Source organism: Loxodonta africana, chromosome 22, assembly GCF_030014295.1.
Source record: "Loxodonta africana isolate mLoxAfr1 chromosome 22, mLoxAfr1.hap2, whole genome shotgun sequence".
Taxonomy (NCBI): domain Eukaryota; kingdom Metazoa; phylum Chordata; class Mammalia; order Proboscidea; family Elephantidae; genus Loxodonta; species Loxodonta africana.
The window spans coordinates 21,036,207-21,052,592 of NC_087363.1; the positions used below are offsets into that span (position 1 = coordinate 21,036,207).

The 16,386-nt window shown below is 57.7% G+C and overlaps 2 protein-coding genes across 3 annotated transcripts; one reads left to right on the forward strand and one right to left on the reverse strand.

The window, feature by feature from the left end:
* The first annotated feature begins 56 nt into the window (after positions 1-56).
* PCBP4 (poly(rC) binding protein 4) lies at positions 57-16,203 on the forward strand. 2 transcript variants are annotated; one of them, XM_064274452.1, is made up of 14 exons: positions 57-221; positions 5,091-5,180; positions 6,271-6,415; positions 6,614-6,637; positions 6,744-6,776; positions 6,983-7,099; positions 7,337-7,468; positions 8,023-8,151; positions 8,398-8,472; positions 8,641-8,685; positions 8,764-8,827; positions 8,956-9,008; positions 9,096-9,265; positions 15,653-16,203. In XM_064274452.1, exons 3-14 carry the CDS (start codon positions 6,335-6,337, stop codon positions 15,684-15,686), a joined length of 957 nt encoding a protein of 318 aa, XP_064130522.1. In that variant the 5' UTR covers positions 57-221; positions 5,091-5,180; positions 6,271-6,334; the 3' UTR covers positions 15,687-16,203. The 2 variants fall into 2 exon arrangements, with proteins under 2 accessions (XP_064130522.1, XP_064130521.1); XM_064274451.1 differs by lacking the exon at positions 15,653-16,203 and adding an exon at positions 9,883-10,779.
* GPR62 (G protein-coupled receptor 62) lies at positions 11,464-12,690 on the reverse strand. The gene has a single exon (XM_010590116.3). The coding sequence runs from the start codon at positions 12,600-12,602 to the stop codon at positions 11,502-11,504; it is 1,101 nt and encodes a 366-aa protein (XP_010588418.1). The 5' UTR covers positions 12,603-12,690; the 3' UTR covers positions 11,464-11,501.
* Positions 16,204-16,386: the final 183 nt, after the last annotated feature.

The following is a 16,386-nucleotide window of genomic DNA, read 5'->3' on the forward strand; positions in this document are numbered from 1 at the left end:
GATCCGGGGAGGGGGCGGGGAGGGGCCGGGCCGGGCGGGACGGGGGACGGGGGAGGGGGGCGCGGAGCCGGGCTCCGGGCCGGCCGGGCTCCGCGCCTGTCAAACCCCTCATTGTTCGCAGCTGATGTCACTCGCAGTTGTGAGCGGCCGCCTCTCCCGGGGACAATGTGGGACTGAGCGGCCCAGCCGCCGCGCCGCCGCCGCAGGACAGCCCCAGCGAGGTAGGGCGCGGGCCGGGCGGGGCACGGCGGGCCGCGAAGTTTGGGGGTTCGGCCCGAGGGCGGGGAACCTGAGCTCAGGTCCCCGGCCTGGGGTCCTGGGTTTGGGGAACTGGGACACTGCAAGGAACACGTTTGCTGTCTTACATGGCCGAGGCCTGCGCAGGTGGGGGGCGCTAGTCTGCCAGGGGAGCCCTCAGCACCAGAGAGAGGCTGCCTGGACCTGAGACCCCAGATCTGAGGCCCCCATCCCACCTTCTCCCCCTGTGCTTTGTGCCTACTCTCCTCTCGACCTCCTATCCTGGGTTCTGGTTCTGCCCTGTCTGCCCCCATCTGCCACTCCCTTGCAGCCCTCCTGGCTTGGCTCACACCCCTTTCCATTCTCTGCTGGTTCTGGGGGGGGGCTGGGCTCAGATCTCTAGGCCAGGGGTGTATGAAGATGGTATTTGTGGGCTCAGGGTAGTCCTCCATCCCCTGTGGCTCTTCAGCCCCTCAGCTCTGACCTAGCTCTTTGGTTGTGCTGGAGGGGGTCTGCTACTCTGGCCAGCCTGGCCCTCACGCCTCCCTGGCCAGGAGAGGGAAGTGCTTGCCTCCTTACTCCCCTATCCCAGGTCCGCCATCTTGAGACCTGTAGCACCCAATGCCCCACCCAGCCCCCAGCACCCTGCGAAGTATGCTTCAAGGGGATGCACCCAGGGCCAGTTGCATCCCTGTTTTTCAAAATGTGGGTCTCTGGACCCCCACTAAGCCCAGAGTGACCACCTCCATGGAGGACTAACAGGACATATGTCCCCAAAGCCTTCTTTCCCCCACAAAGATTTCAGACCCTAGGGACTCCCCAAGGAGATTAAACCTTAGCTCCAGCCCTCACTCTTCCCTGGGGTCACCCTTGTTGCCCCACGGCCAATGCCTGGGACCCTATCCTTTCCCTATCTGAAGGTCCCCAACTCCTCTAGGCCCTACCCCTCATCTTCCAGGGCACCCCATCCCAGCCCCCACCCCCCAGCCTTCATCAGCATGCAGGCTCAGGCTGCCCAAACACAAGGAGATTGTTCTTGTTGCATGCTCAGGGTGGGGGGCTGGGAGCAGGCGGCCTACACACCCTGGCGGGCCCAGGCCATGGGAAGGCCAGCTTGCCGCACCCTGTGTCCCCAGACAGGCTCTGTCCACCCTCCCTGCTCCCATTACTGCCCCCGCCACCGGCTCCATCACCATTGCCCAATGGCACTGACCTGAGGAATGGGCTCCAAGCTGGACATGTGGACCCCCGGGTTTTCCCAGCTCTGCCAGTTGTTTCCCATGTGGCCTTATAAACAATTCCCTTTCCTTATGGGCCTCAGTTTCTTCTCTTGGTTAGTTGAGGCCCTTCCAGCTGTGACAAGCTGAGCCTGACTCTTTGAGACCTATGCTACTCCCCAGCTCTTCCAGCCTCCCTCTCTATGAGGAGGCCCGTCCTGGGGCCCCAAAAGTCTCAAAGCACAGCCTAAATCTCCAACCCCAGCAACATGCCCTGGGAGCCCTTAGACCCAGAGAAGCAGAAGCAGGGGTTGGGAATGCTGAGGAAGAAACCAGAGTTCTGTTCAGGCAGGTCCTGGCTTAGCCCATGTGGCTGGTGTCAAGACATGGGTCTTCTCACTCCACCTTCACTTCTCCTTAGGGACCCCCAGTGCAGTCTTTGGTCCCTAATGCCCTGAGGCCCTGTGATCTCTATCTCTTCTCCCTGCTCACTGAGACTACTTCTGTCTCAAATTTCCTGTCCTCTGGAGCTCTCAGTGTAGTGGGAAAGCTAGGGTCAGAAATGCCCAATTCAGACTCCTTTGAGTTACAGGCATATCTGGGGGAGCACAGAGGCCCAAGTGATTATTTCTGATTTGGAGGCTGACAGGTTGGAGGAGGTAGCATTTAAGAAGAATTTTGATAGACTGAGACTGGGGAGGATGGGCATTTTGAGCTGAGAACAGAGGCCTGGAGGTGCTGGGCGTGTTCTGTAGCCTGGTGTGTGCGGGGGATGAAGGAGAGATGAGACAAGAGAAATTGGCAGGAGCCAGATCATGAAGGTCCTTGAGTGCCCATCTATGGAGATCAGGCTTTATCCTTTGGGCACCAGGGAGCCATGGATGGTGGCTGAGCAGCAGAGTGACCCAGTCTCCAGCATAGAGAATGGAAACCAGAGACTTTTCTCAGTTTGGGTGAGACAAGGAATTGGTACCAGTGGGTGGCACCACTCCGCAAGCTGTGGCCTTTTTCCCAGAGTCCAGTCTAACCCTAGGCCTGCCTCAGTTTCCCTTGGCTGCAAAGAGAGAGAGGACTGTTAGGAGGTTGGCTAATGATGCTCTAAGGAGGCTATAGTGTTTTGGGCACCCATCAGCTTGCCAGGGTGCCTCCTCCTTGCTTGGCACTAAGTCTACAAGACAGACCTGGTTCAAGAAACCAGAGGCTGGAGCTCACGGACCCGAGGCTGCTCCCCCAAGATCCCCTCTTCCCCAAGAACTGGGTTTGACAGGCCATCCTGGGAGGCAGGAAGGGTAGGAGGCTGGGTGCCTGGGTCTGAAGATGCTGGGGCAGTTCTTGTGGAGGTCCGGCTAATCAGGAAGTGTGAGCATCTCCAGAGGAGGCGGGTGGCAAGGGAGTCAGTAGCCCTACGTGCTGACCTCCCCCCAGGCCTGGTGTCCACCCCCTGCCACACCCTGCCTCTCCTGATGCCCTGAGCCGTTCCCAGCATCACTGGGTGTGGCCAGCATGGCCGCTTTTGAAGTGGGAATAGGAGAAAAAGGCTGATAGGTTGGGAGCTGGGGCTGCTGAGGGGGTTGTTGGGGGATGTAAGGTAGGAGGTGAGGCTGGAGACTAGATCTCCCTCTCTCCCCAGTCTAGGTGGGTCCATAGGCCCTGGCTGGTCCAGACACTCTGGCCAGCAGAGCCGAGGGAATCCCCCAAGGGGTGGGTCAGTCCACTGGAGTCGCCTGGCCCCAGGAGCCCTCCCCTCCCCCGGATTGTTCTTGCTCCAGAACAAAGCCAGGGTGGACACTTGATCCCTGTGTGGGGAGGGGCTGGCTAAGCCCCTGGCCCTTTGATTGGGCAGCTGTCATGGGAGAGAGACAGCTGGGGGGAAGGGGCAGGGAGGGGGCAGCCACCATCGCTTACACAGCTGTCACCAGTCCTCCCCCGCCCCCTACAGCCTGAGTGGCAGGAAGCCAGGGACAGGAGGAGTGGGCACTGGGTCTGGGGAGGGGGCCTGGGGAGCAGGAGGGTACAACCCAGGTCAGGGGCTGGTCAGAGCTTGGTGTGTCCAGCCAGGGAGCCCTGCTGGCCAGAGGGGGCTGGGCACCCCCAGAGGTGAGCTGGAGGTCAGTGTGGCATGATGCGTGGCTGCCATGTGGGTGGCCCAGCGGGGACCCAGGACCCACCAGAGTGAAGCAGCTAATAACTCCCAGAGCTCTGGTGGCGGGGGGTGGGGTGGGCAGTAATGTCTAATGGGGCTGCTTGTTCTTAGGGCCCATGAGATATAATTTGGGGTACACGGATCAGGACTTCTCATTCTCTCCCAAAGACAGGAAAAACCTTGAGGGTCCCTCAAAACAGGAAGGGCACAAAGGGACCAGCAATCCCTTTAATCCTAAGGTAGTACAGATGAATAAACTGAGGTCCAGGTCAGGTGAAGGCCCAGCCAAGGTCATCTTGAGCCTGGAGTAATGGGGCTCTGCTTCGGACCCAGGTGTTTTTTTCAGGGCAGGAGCTGAGTACTAACCATGTCCCAGCCTTCCTGTCCTGTTTTTCCTGGAGCCTCATGCCCACAAGAGGTGATGCAGAGATGACATGGGAACAATGTCATAACTACTACTGGCCACCACCCCAAGGAGCCCCTGAGCCCCAGAAAATCCTGGGGCTTAAGACCTATGGCTCTAGACAAGTTATCAGTCCTTTCCAAGCATGATGCATGTATACTCCTGGCTGGGCAGGGGTCTCAGAGACTACTAAAGCCTGGTGCCTACCTTTGAAGAGCCCACCATCTGGGAAGAGGACTGGCAGACTCAGACAGGAGCAGCCCAAGAGGGGAGGAGATGGGTCTGTGGCAAGACCCCTGGCTTCACCAGGCCCCATCTCTCTGTGTGACCTTGGTAGATTACAGAACCTTTCCAGGCCTCAGGTTCTCCTGGCAGTGAATTTGTCCCTTGGGGTAACCATTATGTTCTCAGCACCTTCTCTGGCCTGACTGGGCTGAGCTTTGGGGACTCAAGAAGAAGGCGGTAGCCTTGGCTCCTACACTAAGGGGCTCCTGGGCTTGGCTGGCCAGAGAGATAGAAACCAAACACGTCATGCTTTGATGGGGGAAGTGCAGGCAGCTGGGGGAATGTCTAGCAAGGGCAGCCAGCGTGAGGCTGGCCAGGATGCTCAGAGAGCAGTCTTTGTGCCTACTGCTGACCTCTGACCTCTGGAGAGCCTGTGGGCAGATCTTGAATGAAAGGAAGATCAGGTGCCAGGTGCCTGGGGAGGCAACAGTGAGTGGGTGCTCTGGGGAACAGTGTTGTCACCTCCATCGTACAGATGAGGAAATGCAGGTCTCTTGCCATACAGTGGCTTGCTTAGGCTTTCTGGGAAAGAGCCAGGCTGGGAGGCCCCCTTCCCGTTCCATGTCCCGCTCTGGCTGGCAAGGGAGGTTTGGGAGAGGAGTTGGACAGAGCTCCATGCCCTTGACCCTAAGGTCAGGATGGAATGAGGGCTCAGGAGGAGGGCACCCAGAGGCCTCTGAAGTGCTCAAAACCCAGCATACTCTTCCTTGGCCCCCACGCCCTCTTGGTAGAAGGAATTTGCGGGGCTAGAGCTTGGCCATGGGCCAGGTTTGGCACCAGTTGGTCCCACTCCTGTTCTCCTCAGGTCCTGGTCCCTCAGCGCGCTCCCCATCAAGACTGAGCCTTGGCGGGCAGGAGATAGCTGCTGGAGGAGGGATTTCCAAGCAGGATTAAGGTTCAGGATTAAGTCGGGGCATGAAAAGGGGTCGGGTAGGGAGGGCTGGCGGCTGGGCTAATCCCAACAGCTAATCTCTGGCTTTGCCTTCCCCCACCCAGTTAACAGTCTTGACATTCCTACAGCCCCCCACATCCGTTTTTTACCCATCACGCATCTCCCAGTACCAGGGGGAGGTATTCCTTCCATCTGATGGGTGAAGAAATTGAGACTCAGAAAGCCCGAGTGACTTGTTTCTGGTGCAGCAGAAAGTGCTTCAGGCTGGGAAGGTGGCCAGCCTGGACTGCCCTCACCTCCTGTTCTGGGCCATTCTCCCACACAGGAGAGGGGTTGGATATTCACTGTGCAGACTGTTGGTCCCCTGACACCTCACCCCCTCAATGCTGAATGAAACCTGTCCGAGCTGTGTGCAAGGAGCCTCTGTTCAAGTGACCTCAAGTGGACAGAGGTTGTCTCTGGAGGTGGGGCTCCCGGGCCCCCAAGCCTTTCCTGGCAGGGGCTAGAGGGCCTCACCACCTCCATTGCCACCCTTCCTTCAAGATCTTTTGTGGCTCCCCATGGCTGCCCCAGCTTCCTCTCTAGTTGCTTCCCCACACTCTACCCAGTTGGGGGGCTCTTCCCCTGGATCCTAGTGCCTCTTGTTTGGAATAACCTTTACTCAACATCAAGGCCCAATCCACAGGGGGCCTCTCTTCCAAGAGGTTAGGGAGTCCCACTTTCTAGACTCCCATAGGTATCTTAGTTAATCCTTCTAATGTCTGAGGGCATGGACAAAGATACTCAGAAACTGGGTGCCTGCCACCTTAGTGCCTGTCTCATTTTAATTCTGATACCTCTTTGGGGATAGTTATTGGTATCCCCCTCTTACAGACAGGGAAGCTGAGGCTCAGAAGGGCTAAGTGACACCAGGGTCACAGCCAGCGAGTTGCACACCAGCACACCCATCTGTGGGATGATTGGAACTCGGGGTTCATGCTGTCTCTTCTCTGGGAGTTTGGTTAGCCCGAGTCTGGGGACCCCATATGAAGGTTGCAGGGACAGGGTGAACAGGGCTCTCCTCTAACCCATCTTCCTCTGCCCCTTCTCTCAGAGTGGGCCAGGCCGCAGCGTGGACGCACTCCCAGACCTCTGCGGCCCCAGCCCCGCCTAACAGGATGAGCAGCTCAGATGCGGGGCTGGAGGAGGAGCCGGAGCTCAGCATCACACTCACGCTGCGGATGCTGATGCATGGGAAGGTGAGCGTGCACGTGTGTGTGTGTGGGGGGGTGCCGCCGTGGTGGGGAGTTGGCTGCGGAGCAGGCAAGGCAGCAAGGCGGGGCAGGGCCAGTCCGAGTTTGACCTCTGGCGTCTTGGGTGGAGCCACCGCCCCGATGCAGGGAGGGCAGAGCCTGGGTGGTTGGTCCCCTCTGACTTTACTCTTGTCTTGTCTACAGGAGGTGGGCAGCATAATCGGGAAGGTAGGTGCCGGCTCTGCGCTCCGTGTCCCTCCCAACCTGAGGCCTCAGCCCAGGGAAGGAGGCGCTGACTGCTAAGGCTAAGAGCGATTCTCTCTTTTCTCCGCAGAAGGGAGAGACTGTAAAACGAATCCGGGAGCAGGTGAGGACCGAGTTTGGGGGAGGAGCCCAGGGTAGCAGGTGTGAAGGGGAGGAGTGATTCTGCCCCGCCTCCCTCACTTCTCCCCGCCTCTGCACTACTGCGTCTGGGATGACCCAGCCCCTTGGCTGGGGACCGATCCGCGGGGTGGGCAGACAGGTTCCTGGAGAGGGTACCCTTGCTGCCCAGCACTCGTCCTGTACCCACAGAGCAGCGCCCGGATCACCATCTCCGAGGGCTCCTGTCCCGAGCGCATCACCACCATCACAGGGTCTACAGCGGCAGTCTTCCATGCCGTGTCCATGATCGCCTTCAAGCTAGATGAGGTTCCTAGACAGCCCTGTGGGAGGCCAGAAGCGGTCGGGGAGGAGTGCAACCTCTACTCCAGATAGTGGCTACAGGCTGGAGGGGAGGCTACCTTAAACAGAGAGGCTGGAGGAGTGGGGGAGGAGTTCTTTCTGGATTCACTTAGCAGGAAGGTGTTCTAGGGGCAGGGGGAGCAGCAGGGGGCGCTCTGCGAATTTGTGCATGCGCACAGCTGACTCACTGTCTCCCGGCCCCAGGACCTTTGCGCGGCCCCCGCAAACGGTGGGAACATATCCAGGCCTCCGGTGACCCTGCGCCTTGTCATCCCCGCTAGCCAGTGTGGCTCACTGATTGGGAAGGCTGGCACCAAGATCAAGGAGATCCGGGAGGTGAGGGGAAAGGGATACTATGCACAGGGAATCCACATTCTTCAGCACAGAGAGGGGACCTTTGCTATGGTTTCCTGTCCCCTGGGCCCCTTGGAAGGAGCCCTGGTGGTGCAGTGGTCAAGCACTTGGCTGCTAACGAAAATGTCATCAGTTTGAACCCATCACCTGCTCCTCAGCAGAAAGATGTGGCTATCTTCCTTTGGTAAATATTAAAAAAAAAAAAACAAACCAAAACAAAAAAGTCTTTTCATGGATTCTGACTCATAGTAACCCTATAGGACAGAGTAGAGCTGCCCCATAGGGCTTCCAAGGAGTTGTTGGTGAATTTTTGAACTGCTGACCTTTTGGTTAGCAGCTGAACTCTTAATCTCTGCATCACCAGGGCTCCCTTGGAAACCCTATGGGGCAGTTCTGCTCTGTCCTACAGGGTTGCTATGAGTCAGAATCAACTTGACCGCGACAGGTTTGATTTGGTTTGGGGGCCGCTTGGAGCCCGGTCAGCCTTTCTTCGGGCAGTGGGAACATCTAGAGTGACCTCTGTTCTCTGCCCTCAGACCACAGGTGCCCAGGTGCAGGTGGCAGGGGACCTGCTCCCCAACTCCACGGAGCGTGCTGTCACTGTGTCTGGGGTGCCTGACGCCATCATCCTGTGTGTGCGCCAGATCTGCGCTGTTATCCTGGAGGTGCAGCCGTGGGGCAGGGAGAAAGGGGGGCAGGGGCTGGGACCCAAGCCCTATGCATGTGACAGCAGGTGAGGGCAGGGAAGTCCCAGTAGGGGCAGGGCAGGGCTGTAGGAATTGATTTTCAGCTTCAAGCCATAGAAGTGCATTTACTTGGGAGTCATGGGACAGCTTGTAGCCAGAAGGCCCTTGGGAAAGGGGGTGGGGCTTGGGAGGGTATGATAGAGCCTCCTCATTTGTGCCTTCCAGTCCCCACCCAAAGGAGCCACAATCCCGTATCATCCAAGCCTCTCCCTAGGCACTGTCCTTCTCTCTGCTAACCAGGTAAGGGGGAACAACAGAGGAGGGGTGGGGAGCATTACTAGAGGAAGAGGAGGAGGTCTGAGGTGGGGGAGGGAATGGAAGAAAGAACTGGTGGGCCAGGGAAAGAGTGGGAGGAGTGACACTGGCCAAGCTGCCCTGACCCATCCTTTTCTTTGTTCGTCCCCACAGGGCTTCTCTGTCCAGGGCCAGTATGGGGCTGTGACCCCAGCTGAGGTGAGTGACCCTCAGCTCAGGGAGCCCGCTCCCTGAGCCAAGCTCCCTCTGACCTCTCACTGCTCTTCTTTGGCACAGGTCACCAAGCTCCAGCAGCTCTCAGGGCACACGGTCCCCTTTGCCTCACCCAGTGTAGTAGCAGGTGAGCAGCTGCTGCAGCAGGAGGCAGGGCTGGGCAGCGCCACCCAGAGAGGCTAGGCAGCCCCCCTGGAATGGATGAGGGGCTGGGGAAGGCCCAGCACCATGCTGAATCCCTCTTTTCCCCCTCAGGACTGGATCCCAGCACGCAGACCAGCTCGCAGGAATTCTTGGTTCCCAATGATGTGAGCAGTGAATGGGGCAGTGTGAGGGTAGGCAGGGGGCCCTGGGGTCTGGGCCTTGCCCTGGGTTAAATTCCATCCTCCCCCCAGCTGATCGGCTGCGTGATCGGGCGCCAGGGCAGCAAGATCAGTGAGATCCGACAGATGTCAGGTGCACATATCAAGATTGGGAACCAAGCGGAGGGTGCCGGTGAGCGGCATGTGACCATCACTGGCTCCCCAGTCTCCATCGCCCTGGCCCAATACCTCATCACTGCCTGGTGAGCTGGGGCAGGGGTCACAGGTCACAGGGCCTCTTGGGTGGGGTGGGGGTAGCTGACACCCTTCTGTCTGTCTGGGCCTGTCCCCTGCCTCCTCTAATCCTATCCCACCTTCCCATGACTCTGCCTAACTTGCCCCACATTTCCCCACCTTCACCCTCTACATGCTTCCCTCACATCCTCTCTCCCTGGGCCTGTCTCTTGGCTCTTTTCTCTGGGACTTTGGCCTCCCAGGGATGGATTACCCAATAAGCAAGGTATATGTGGGCTTACTGATCTGTCATGCACAGTTTCACCTGTTTGATATGGTGAAACCCATGTGAAATTGCTCACCACAGTAAGTAAACACGTGTAAGCCCAAATGTACCTTGCTTACTGGTTAATCCACCCCTCCAGCCTCCCCATCTCTCCCCTCACTCCATACTACATTTGCTTGTTCTTCCTTCCCATCCCCACCCTTCCACCTTTCCCATGTTCCCCCCAAATATATCCAGCCCAGGTCACTGTTCTCCCCTTGCTTCCTCTCTCCGGTCCTTCCTCTAATCTCTCCCCCTGTATTTGCCCTCCTCTTTTACACCCACCTTCCCCTTCATCTCCCTCTATGTCCCTCTCTCCAGTCTAGAGACGGCCAAGTCTACCTCTGGGGGGACACCCGGCTCGGCCCCTGCAGACCTGCCCGCCCCCTTCTCGCCACCCCTGACGGCCCTACCCACGGCTCCCCCAGGCCTGCTGGGCACACCCTATGCCATCTCCCTCTCCAACTTCATCGGCCTCAAGCCAGTGCCCTTCTTGGCTCTGCCACCTGCCTCCCCCGGGCCACCTCCGGGCCTGGCGGCCTACACTGCCAAGATGGCAGCAGCCAATGGGAGCAAGAAAGCCGAGCGGCAGAAATTCTCCCCCTACTGAGGCTGGCTGAGGCACAGGTGGGGGCGGGCAGGACCGCCAGGCAGGGGGCTGCCTCCGTACCCTGCCTGCCCAAGGAGACACCACCCCTGAGTCCCCAGTGCCACTAAAGCCCAGACGCATGGATTCACCCTCCACCCTGCCCCAATCTGCAGGAGTTCTTTCTCTGAGTGGGGACAGTTTCTGGCCAAGGGTTCTGGGAGCTTTGGCAGCCCCAGGGCAGGGAACTCCACCCCTTCAACCCTGTGCTTGGATGCGGGGAGCAGCCAGGGGCCTCCTTTATTGCTCCCACCTTGGTGGGTTTACTCATACACTCCCTATCCCCTAGGGCTTCCCAGCCTACTGCCCTCCTGTGGGGTTCAAGGAGGAGGGCTGAGGGGTGCTGGGGGCCATGCTTCTCTCCCCTCCTCCCTGCAGATTCCTCCTGCTTCCACTGGCACCCTTTTGACTGGAATGGACTGGCTGGGCTTGGCAGGGGGGGGCCCATAGGGGAGCCACTGCCCAGTAGCTGAGGGGGTAGTGTGGGGGCAGGGGCCGAGTTCTCAGCAACCGACACTCTGTACAGTTTTTTCAATCCCTGTTTTTGAATAAATATTCTCATCAACCAGGAAGCTATGAAACACTGTGGGGAAGGGCTTGGGGGTGGCAAAGAGAGACTGGGTACAGCCAAGGCCCCAGAGGACTGCCATCTGTGAATCCGCCAGCCCTAGCTGGGCCTTAGCCCCTTCCACATGCCAGTCAGGGCCCTTTGGGCTCTTATTCAGGCTCCTGGCTCGGGTACTAGATTGATCTGGTTGTTTCCTGGCCTAAGATCTTAGAAGCTGATCGAGGAGTTTCAGTAGTTTTGTCCAGCCTCTCCTCTCTGTGACGTCAGTGAAGTCCTCTGGAGTGTCTCTCCACTGGTTCCTCCTGCTGTGGCTTGCACCCAGGTCCTGCCTTGCTTGGCCCATCCCTTTGGCTGTGAGCCCCCGGGGCCTTCTTATCTTCCCTTGGCCTGGTCTGTGACCCTGCTCACCTCCGCTCCTCTCTGGGCCTGAGAAACTTCTGTGAATGTCACAAACCACCTAAACTGGAGAGATAGTCCAAGAAACAGATGGGAAAACTGAGGCCTAGGAAAGGATTAGTCCATGCACAAGGCCATATAGAGTTGGGTCTAGAATCCAGAATTCCTGGCTCCCAGAAGCCCCTGGGCCTCACCAGGCTGCAGGCACATTTTTTCCTCCTATACCAAAGTCCAGGCAGGACATGTGCCAGGACCTCTGCAGGGGGCTGGGTGGGCCCCTCTAATGCTGCCCTCCTTTCTCTAGTCCCAGCTCTGCTTGGGAGAAAGATCTCAGGTGGCCTCTGGCATACTCAGCCTCCCCTCTCTCTCCAACTCTGGGGGCTGTTCTGGGACCTCAGAAGGGCCTAGGGCAGGGCCGTCCGGGTGTCCCTGGAGAAGCTGCAGGAGAGCTCGAGGATGCCAGGCCTGCAGTGCACAGGTCCTTGGGGGTCTGGGCAGCACACGTCGGGCGAGACGGCCTACTGCTCTGCGCACAGGGCGCTGCAGCAGGCCATACAGGAATGGGTGAGCTGCGAAGGCAGAATAGGCCACCCAGGTGACTGCAGCCTCGGCAGATGCGGCTCGCGCTGCAGGTGCCAGGCACGCACAGAAATAGGGCAGCCAGCAGGCTGCGAATTGGCCCACGGCCAGTGCTGGGGCCAGGGCCGCCTTGCCCCAGGGCAGGCGAGGCCGTAGGGGTGGCAGGATGGAGAGGCGGCTGTCTAGAGAGTCGGAGCGCAGCCGGGACCCTCGCGCGGACCGCAGGGGCCGCGGGGGGCGCAGGGCGGCGCGGCGGGCCACAAGGAAGATGCTGCCGTAGGCGCCAAGCAGCAGGAAGGCGGGCAGCGCGAAGGCCAGCAGCGCCCAGAGTGGTCGGAAGGGCCCGAGACCACCAGCCAGGACCGAGCAGAGCGCAGGAGCAGGGGGCGGTGCGGGCGGCGGCCCGAGCAACGAGAGCGCGCCCAGCAGCCCGGCCGCGGCCCACAGGACGGCGAGCACGAGCGCGGGCTGTGGCCGCGCGCCGGGCCTCAGCGGGTGCACGATGAGGCGGTAGCGCGCTAGGCCTAGTGCGGCCACGCCGAGAGTGCAAGCCGGCAGCAGCGCAGCGGAGAGGAAGCGCGCAACGCGGCATGGCGCGGGGCCCAGGCGCACGCGGCCTAACCCCGGCGGAGGCGCGGCCAGCAGGCCCAGGGGCATGATGGAGGCGGCTGCCAGCAGGTCCACGACGCAGAGGTGCACCAGATAGAGGGCGTCGCACAGCCCTGGCGTGCGCAGCACCACGGCCAGCAATGCGCTGTTGCCCAACAATGTCGCCGCCTCCACGAAGGCCGCCAGGACCAGCCCCACCGAGCCTGCGACTTCTGTGGCGTTCAGCCCTGTGGTGTTGGCCATACAAACGTTCTGGCTTCACCCTGTGCTGGGATGCAAAGAGCGAAATGGAGCCTCTCGCTCCGAGATTCTAATCACCCATCCCTTGCTCCTCTGGCCTCTCACCTTATAGGCTGCCCAGGCACTGCCTCCGTCGCCCAGGCTGCCGACCTCTGTGGGGTTTGGCCGACCCCATGGAGAGATGCAAGGCTGAGCCTGCCAGCTCTCGCCCCTGCCCCAGCCCAGCACCGGCAAGTCGGCCCTGCTGGAGATGGTACTGGCTGTTACTCTGATGTTGCCCTTTAGAGACACCCAGAGCTGGAGATGGAGGGGGAGGGCCTGGCACTGCCCCCTGGGTCCTAGCAGCTGCCAGCTGGAGGCCAGAGCTCTGCTGTGCAAGTGCCTTGGGGTGCCCCTCAAGGCAGGCCCAGAGCAGGCAGGCACAGCCTGAAGTCTAGACTGAGGAGGTTAGAGTGTGGGCTTTGGAATCAGCCTTTCCCAGTGGTGGGAAGTGGTCCCCATCTGCTCTCCTCCCCCATCCCCATCATTGGAACAGTTAGATCATTCAGCCTTTGTACTGAGGGAAAATTGAAGTAGCTGTGAGATGAGCTGGAGCAGGAAGACCCTTAGGTATTCTCCGGCCCCCAGCAGGTCTGGTTCAGAAGGAGAGGAGGCTGGAAAAAGTGAAGGTGAATCACAAGCCATGATACGTAGGAGGTGCTCGCCCGGTATTAGCTTGGCACAGAGTAGGTGCTTCATGATAGCGTATGGAATAAATGAGCGGAGGCCTTAGGGAGCAACTACTGGCTCTTTGTTTTTTGGCCTGCTGGCAAACAAGTAAATTTCATCTCAGGAGTTTACCTTGACTCCTTCCTTTCCCCAAGACCCACATCCAAAAAAAAAAAAAACCAACCCATCAACATATCCAGAATCCACACATGATCACTGCTGCCGCTACTCTGGTCCCAGTCCCCAACATCTCTCACCTGGACTGTTTCAGCAGCCTCCTAACTGGCTTCCTGGCCCCTGCTCCTGTACCTTATGCTGGTCATTTGCCTATTTGCTCCATTCTTCCTCAGTGTTGCTCAGTCTTCCATACTTCCCAAGCTCATTTGCCAACTGGCTTTTGGGAAGGGATCTAGGGGAAGTTACCAGCCGAAGACTGGAGGGTGGGAGGAGGGAAAAAGCCAGGGTTACTTCCTCTCTTGTGCTCAGCGTGGGGCTTTGCATCTACTACAGTGGAAGACAGCGTCTCCCTGCATAGCCCTTGCTGCCTTTGGACACTCCATTCTGTGGTTCTGGGTTCTGCATCTTGGCCATTGGGCATCCAAACACCATCTCCTTCCTTTATCCCTCCAGCCTAGGGGTGAAAGTTACTTCCTCTGTTGCTAATCTTTGAATTGCCTCATCATCACCTGTTTGGTGGTTCAATTCTTTCCCTGTACCAAACTCCTCCTCTAGAATACCTATAGTGATTTCTGTTTTATTGAGTGGACTGTGGTTGACACACTACAGTCCACTCTTCACACAGCAGCTAAGGTGGATCCTTCTAGAATCAAATCAGATCAGGTCATGAGCCTGCTTCAAGCAGGGCTTCGAGAACTACTTCATTCTGATTTGAACCCCTGCTAGAATTTTCATTTCCATCCCAGATATACTGAGTCAGAATCTACATTTAACAAGATCCCCAGGTAATTCCTATGTATGACTTCCTAGGAACTTGTTAGAAATGTAAATTCTCAGCCAGGGTTGGAACCAGAATGAACTGGTTGGAAGCCCTGCCTCCAAGAGCTCCTCTGTGCTGTGAGTGGGCCTCTCTGATCTACCTTCTCCCCACCTCTCTGACCTCACCTTCCTTCTCCTTCCATTTCCAGACACAACAATCATCTTGCCAAACTGGCTCCCACCTCAGGGTCTTTGCGCTTTCTGTTCCCTCCCTCTGCCAAAACACTGTTCCCTCAGATCTGTCCATGGCTTCCTCTCTCGTTTAATTCAGGTCTCTGCTCGAAAGTGGCCTTCCCTAACCTTCTTTTCTAAAATTGTTCTACCGTCCCATTGCTCTCATCCTTTTGCCCTGCTTTATTTTTCTGGCACTTTCCCTACCTGATATTATATTTCATATTTATGTGTATATTTGTTTAGCACCCATTTTACTAGAATGTAAGCTCTGTGAAAGCAGAGACCTCATCTGTATCTTGCTCATGCCTGTGACCACATGGCGTCACAGGCACATGGACAGTACCATACAGATCTAGATGGTGCAGGCTAGGGCATGAACCTCCAAGCTTGACTCATTTCATGCTGGAATTGGAAGAGCCCTGGTCCAATTCTTCACTGTTCAGATGAGAAAACAGGCCCAGATCACACAGCTGAGCTGGACCTGTAACTCCAGTAACCTGCCTCCTAGAGCAAAATCAAACCAAACCTGTTGCTGTTGGTCGATTCCAACTCATAGCCATCCTATAGGACAGAGTAGAACTGCTGCATACAGTTTCCAAGGCTGTAAATCTTTACGGAAGCAGACTGCCACATCTTTCTCCTCCCATGTCACAGCCAAAAGTATAGACCTCCAAAAGTAAAGATTACAGCCTTGAAAGCCCTAGGGGGCAGTTCTACCCTGTCCTGTAGGGTCGCTATAAGTTGGAATTGACTTGCTAGCACTGGGTTTTATGGGTGTAACAATTCTGAAACTCCTTTTTATGTAAGATCAAGCAAATGATAGATTGATGTTGATAGAAACTACTTTCCTACTGTTAGAGAGAGAAAAACAAACCTGTTGCTGTCCAGTGGATTTCAACTCATAGCAACCCTGTAAGCACAGAGTAGAGCTGCCCTATAGGGTTTCCAAGGAGGAGCTGGTGAATGTGAACTGCAGACCTTTTGGTTAGCAGCCAAGGTCTTAACCACTATGCCACCACGACGCATACTATTAGAGAAATGGGGCAATAAATATGGAATTGGGGAAGGATGGAAGAGGACTGTGGTGTTGACTGGAATTAGAGAAACAGATGTAGATAAATATGTGTTTATTTTTTTACATATACATATATCTTCACTCTCTTTGCTCAACCCAGTACCCATGGACAGCAACGGTACTCTCTTCGCTAAAAGGACTTAAAAGCAAGTAGCAAGGAGCACATCTACCCTTGGATTCTAGATCTTGGGTTCTAAATACCATTTCCTGCTCCAAAGAACCCAGGCTTCTTGGAGAAATGGCTGATTCCAGGTTTATGCAAGGTGAGCCTAGAACATCTTGTTATGCCAGAAAGTAAGGAAGCTCTCAAAAAATGATGGGGAGTGGTGCCCTTGCTTCTCTCGTCCTCGGAGAGAACTGCCAAGTCAGTGCCGGCAGAGAGCGCAGTTAGAAGCACAGCGCGGAGAGAGTCACCGGGCCCCTCAGGGGCCTCCGGGCCCTTCAGGCCATCCAGCCTTAGGCTGGAGGGTAAACTGGGGGGCCCGGCCACGGTCCCCTGCCCTACAGAGACCCAGAGCCCTCGCCGGGGGTTCCCCTCGGCCCGGCCGTGGCCTTGAGGCAGGGGCGACCCCTCACACCTCGGTGACCTGATGGCGGCCTCTCCGAGCCCGCACTCCGCTGGCCGCCGTGTCTCCCTGCCCAACCCTCCTGGGCTGCAGCGAAGGCCCTGGCAAGTTGCCGAGGATGCGGCGCCTTAGGGCGACGGGCGTGGTAGACCTAGAAGAACGGCGGCCACCCGAACGCCACCGAGGGCCGTTAGGGGCCTCGCGGGCCCGAGGAGGCCGGCCTAAGAAGACACAAGCTCAGCCACCTCTTCAGGCCGTGGACCCTGAA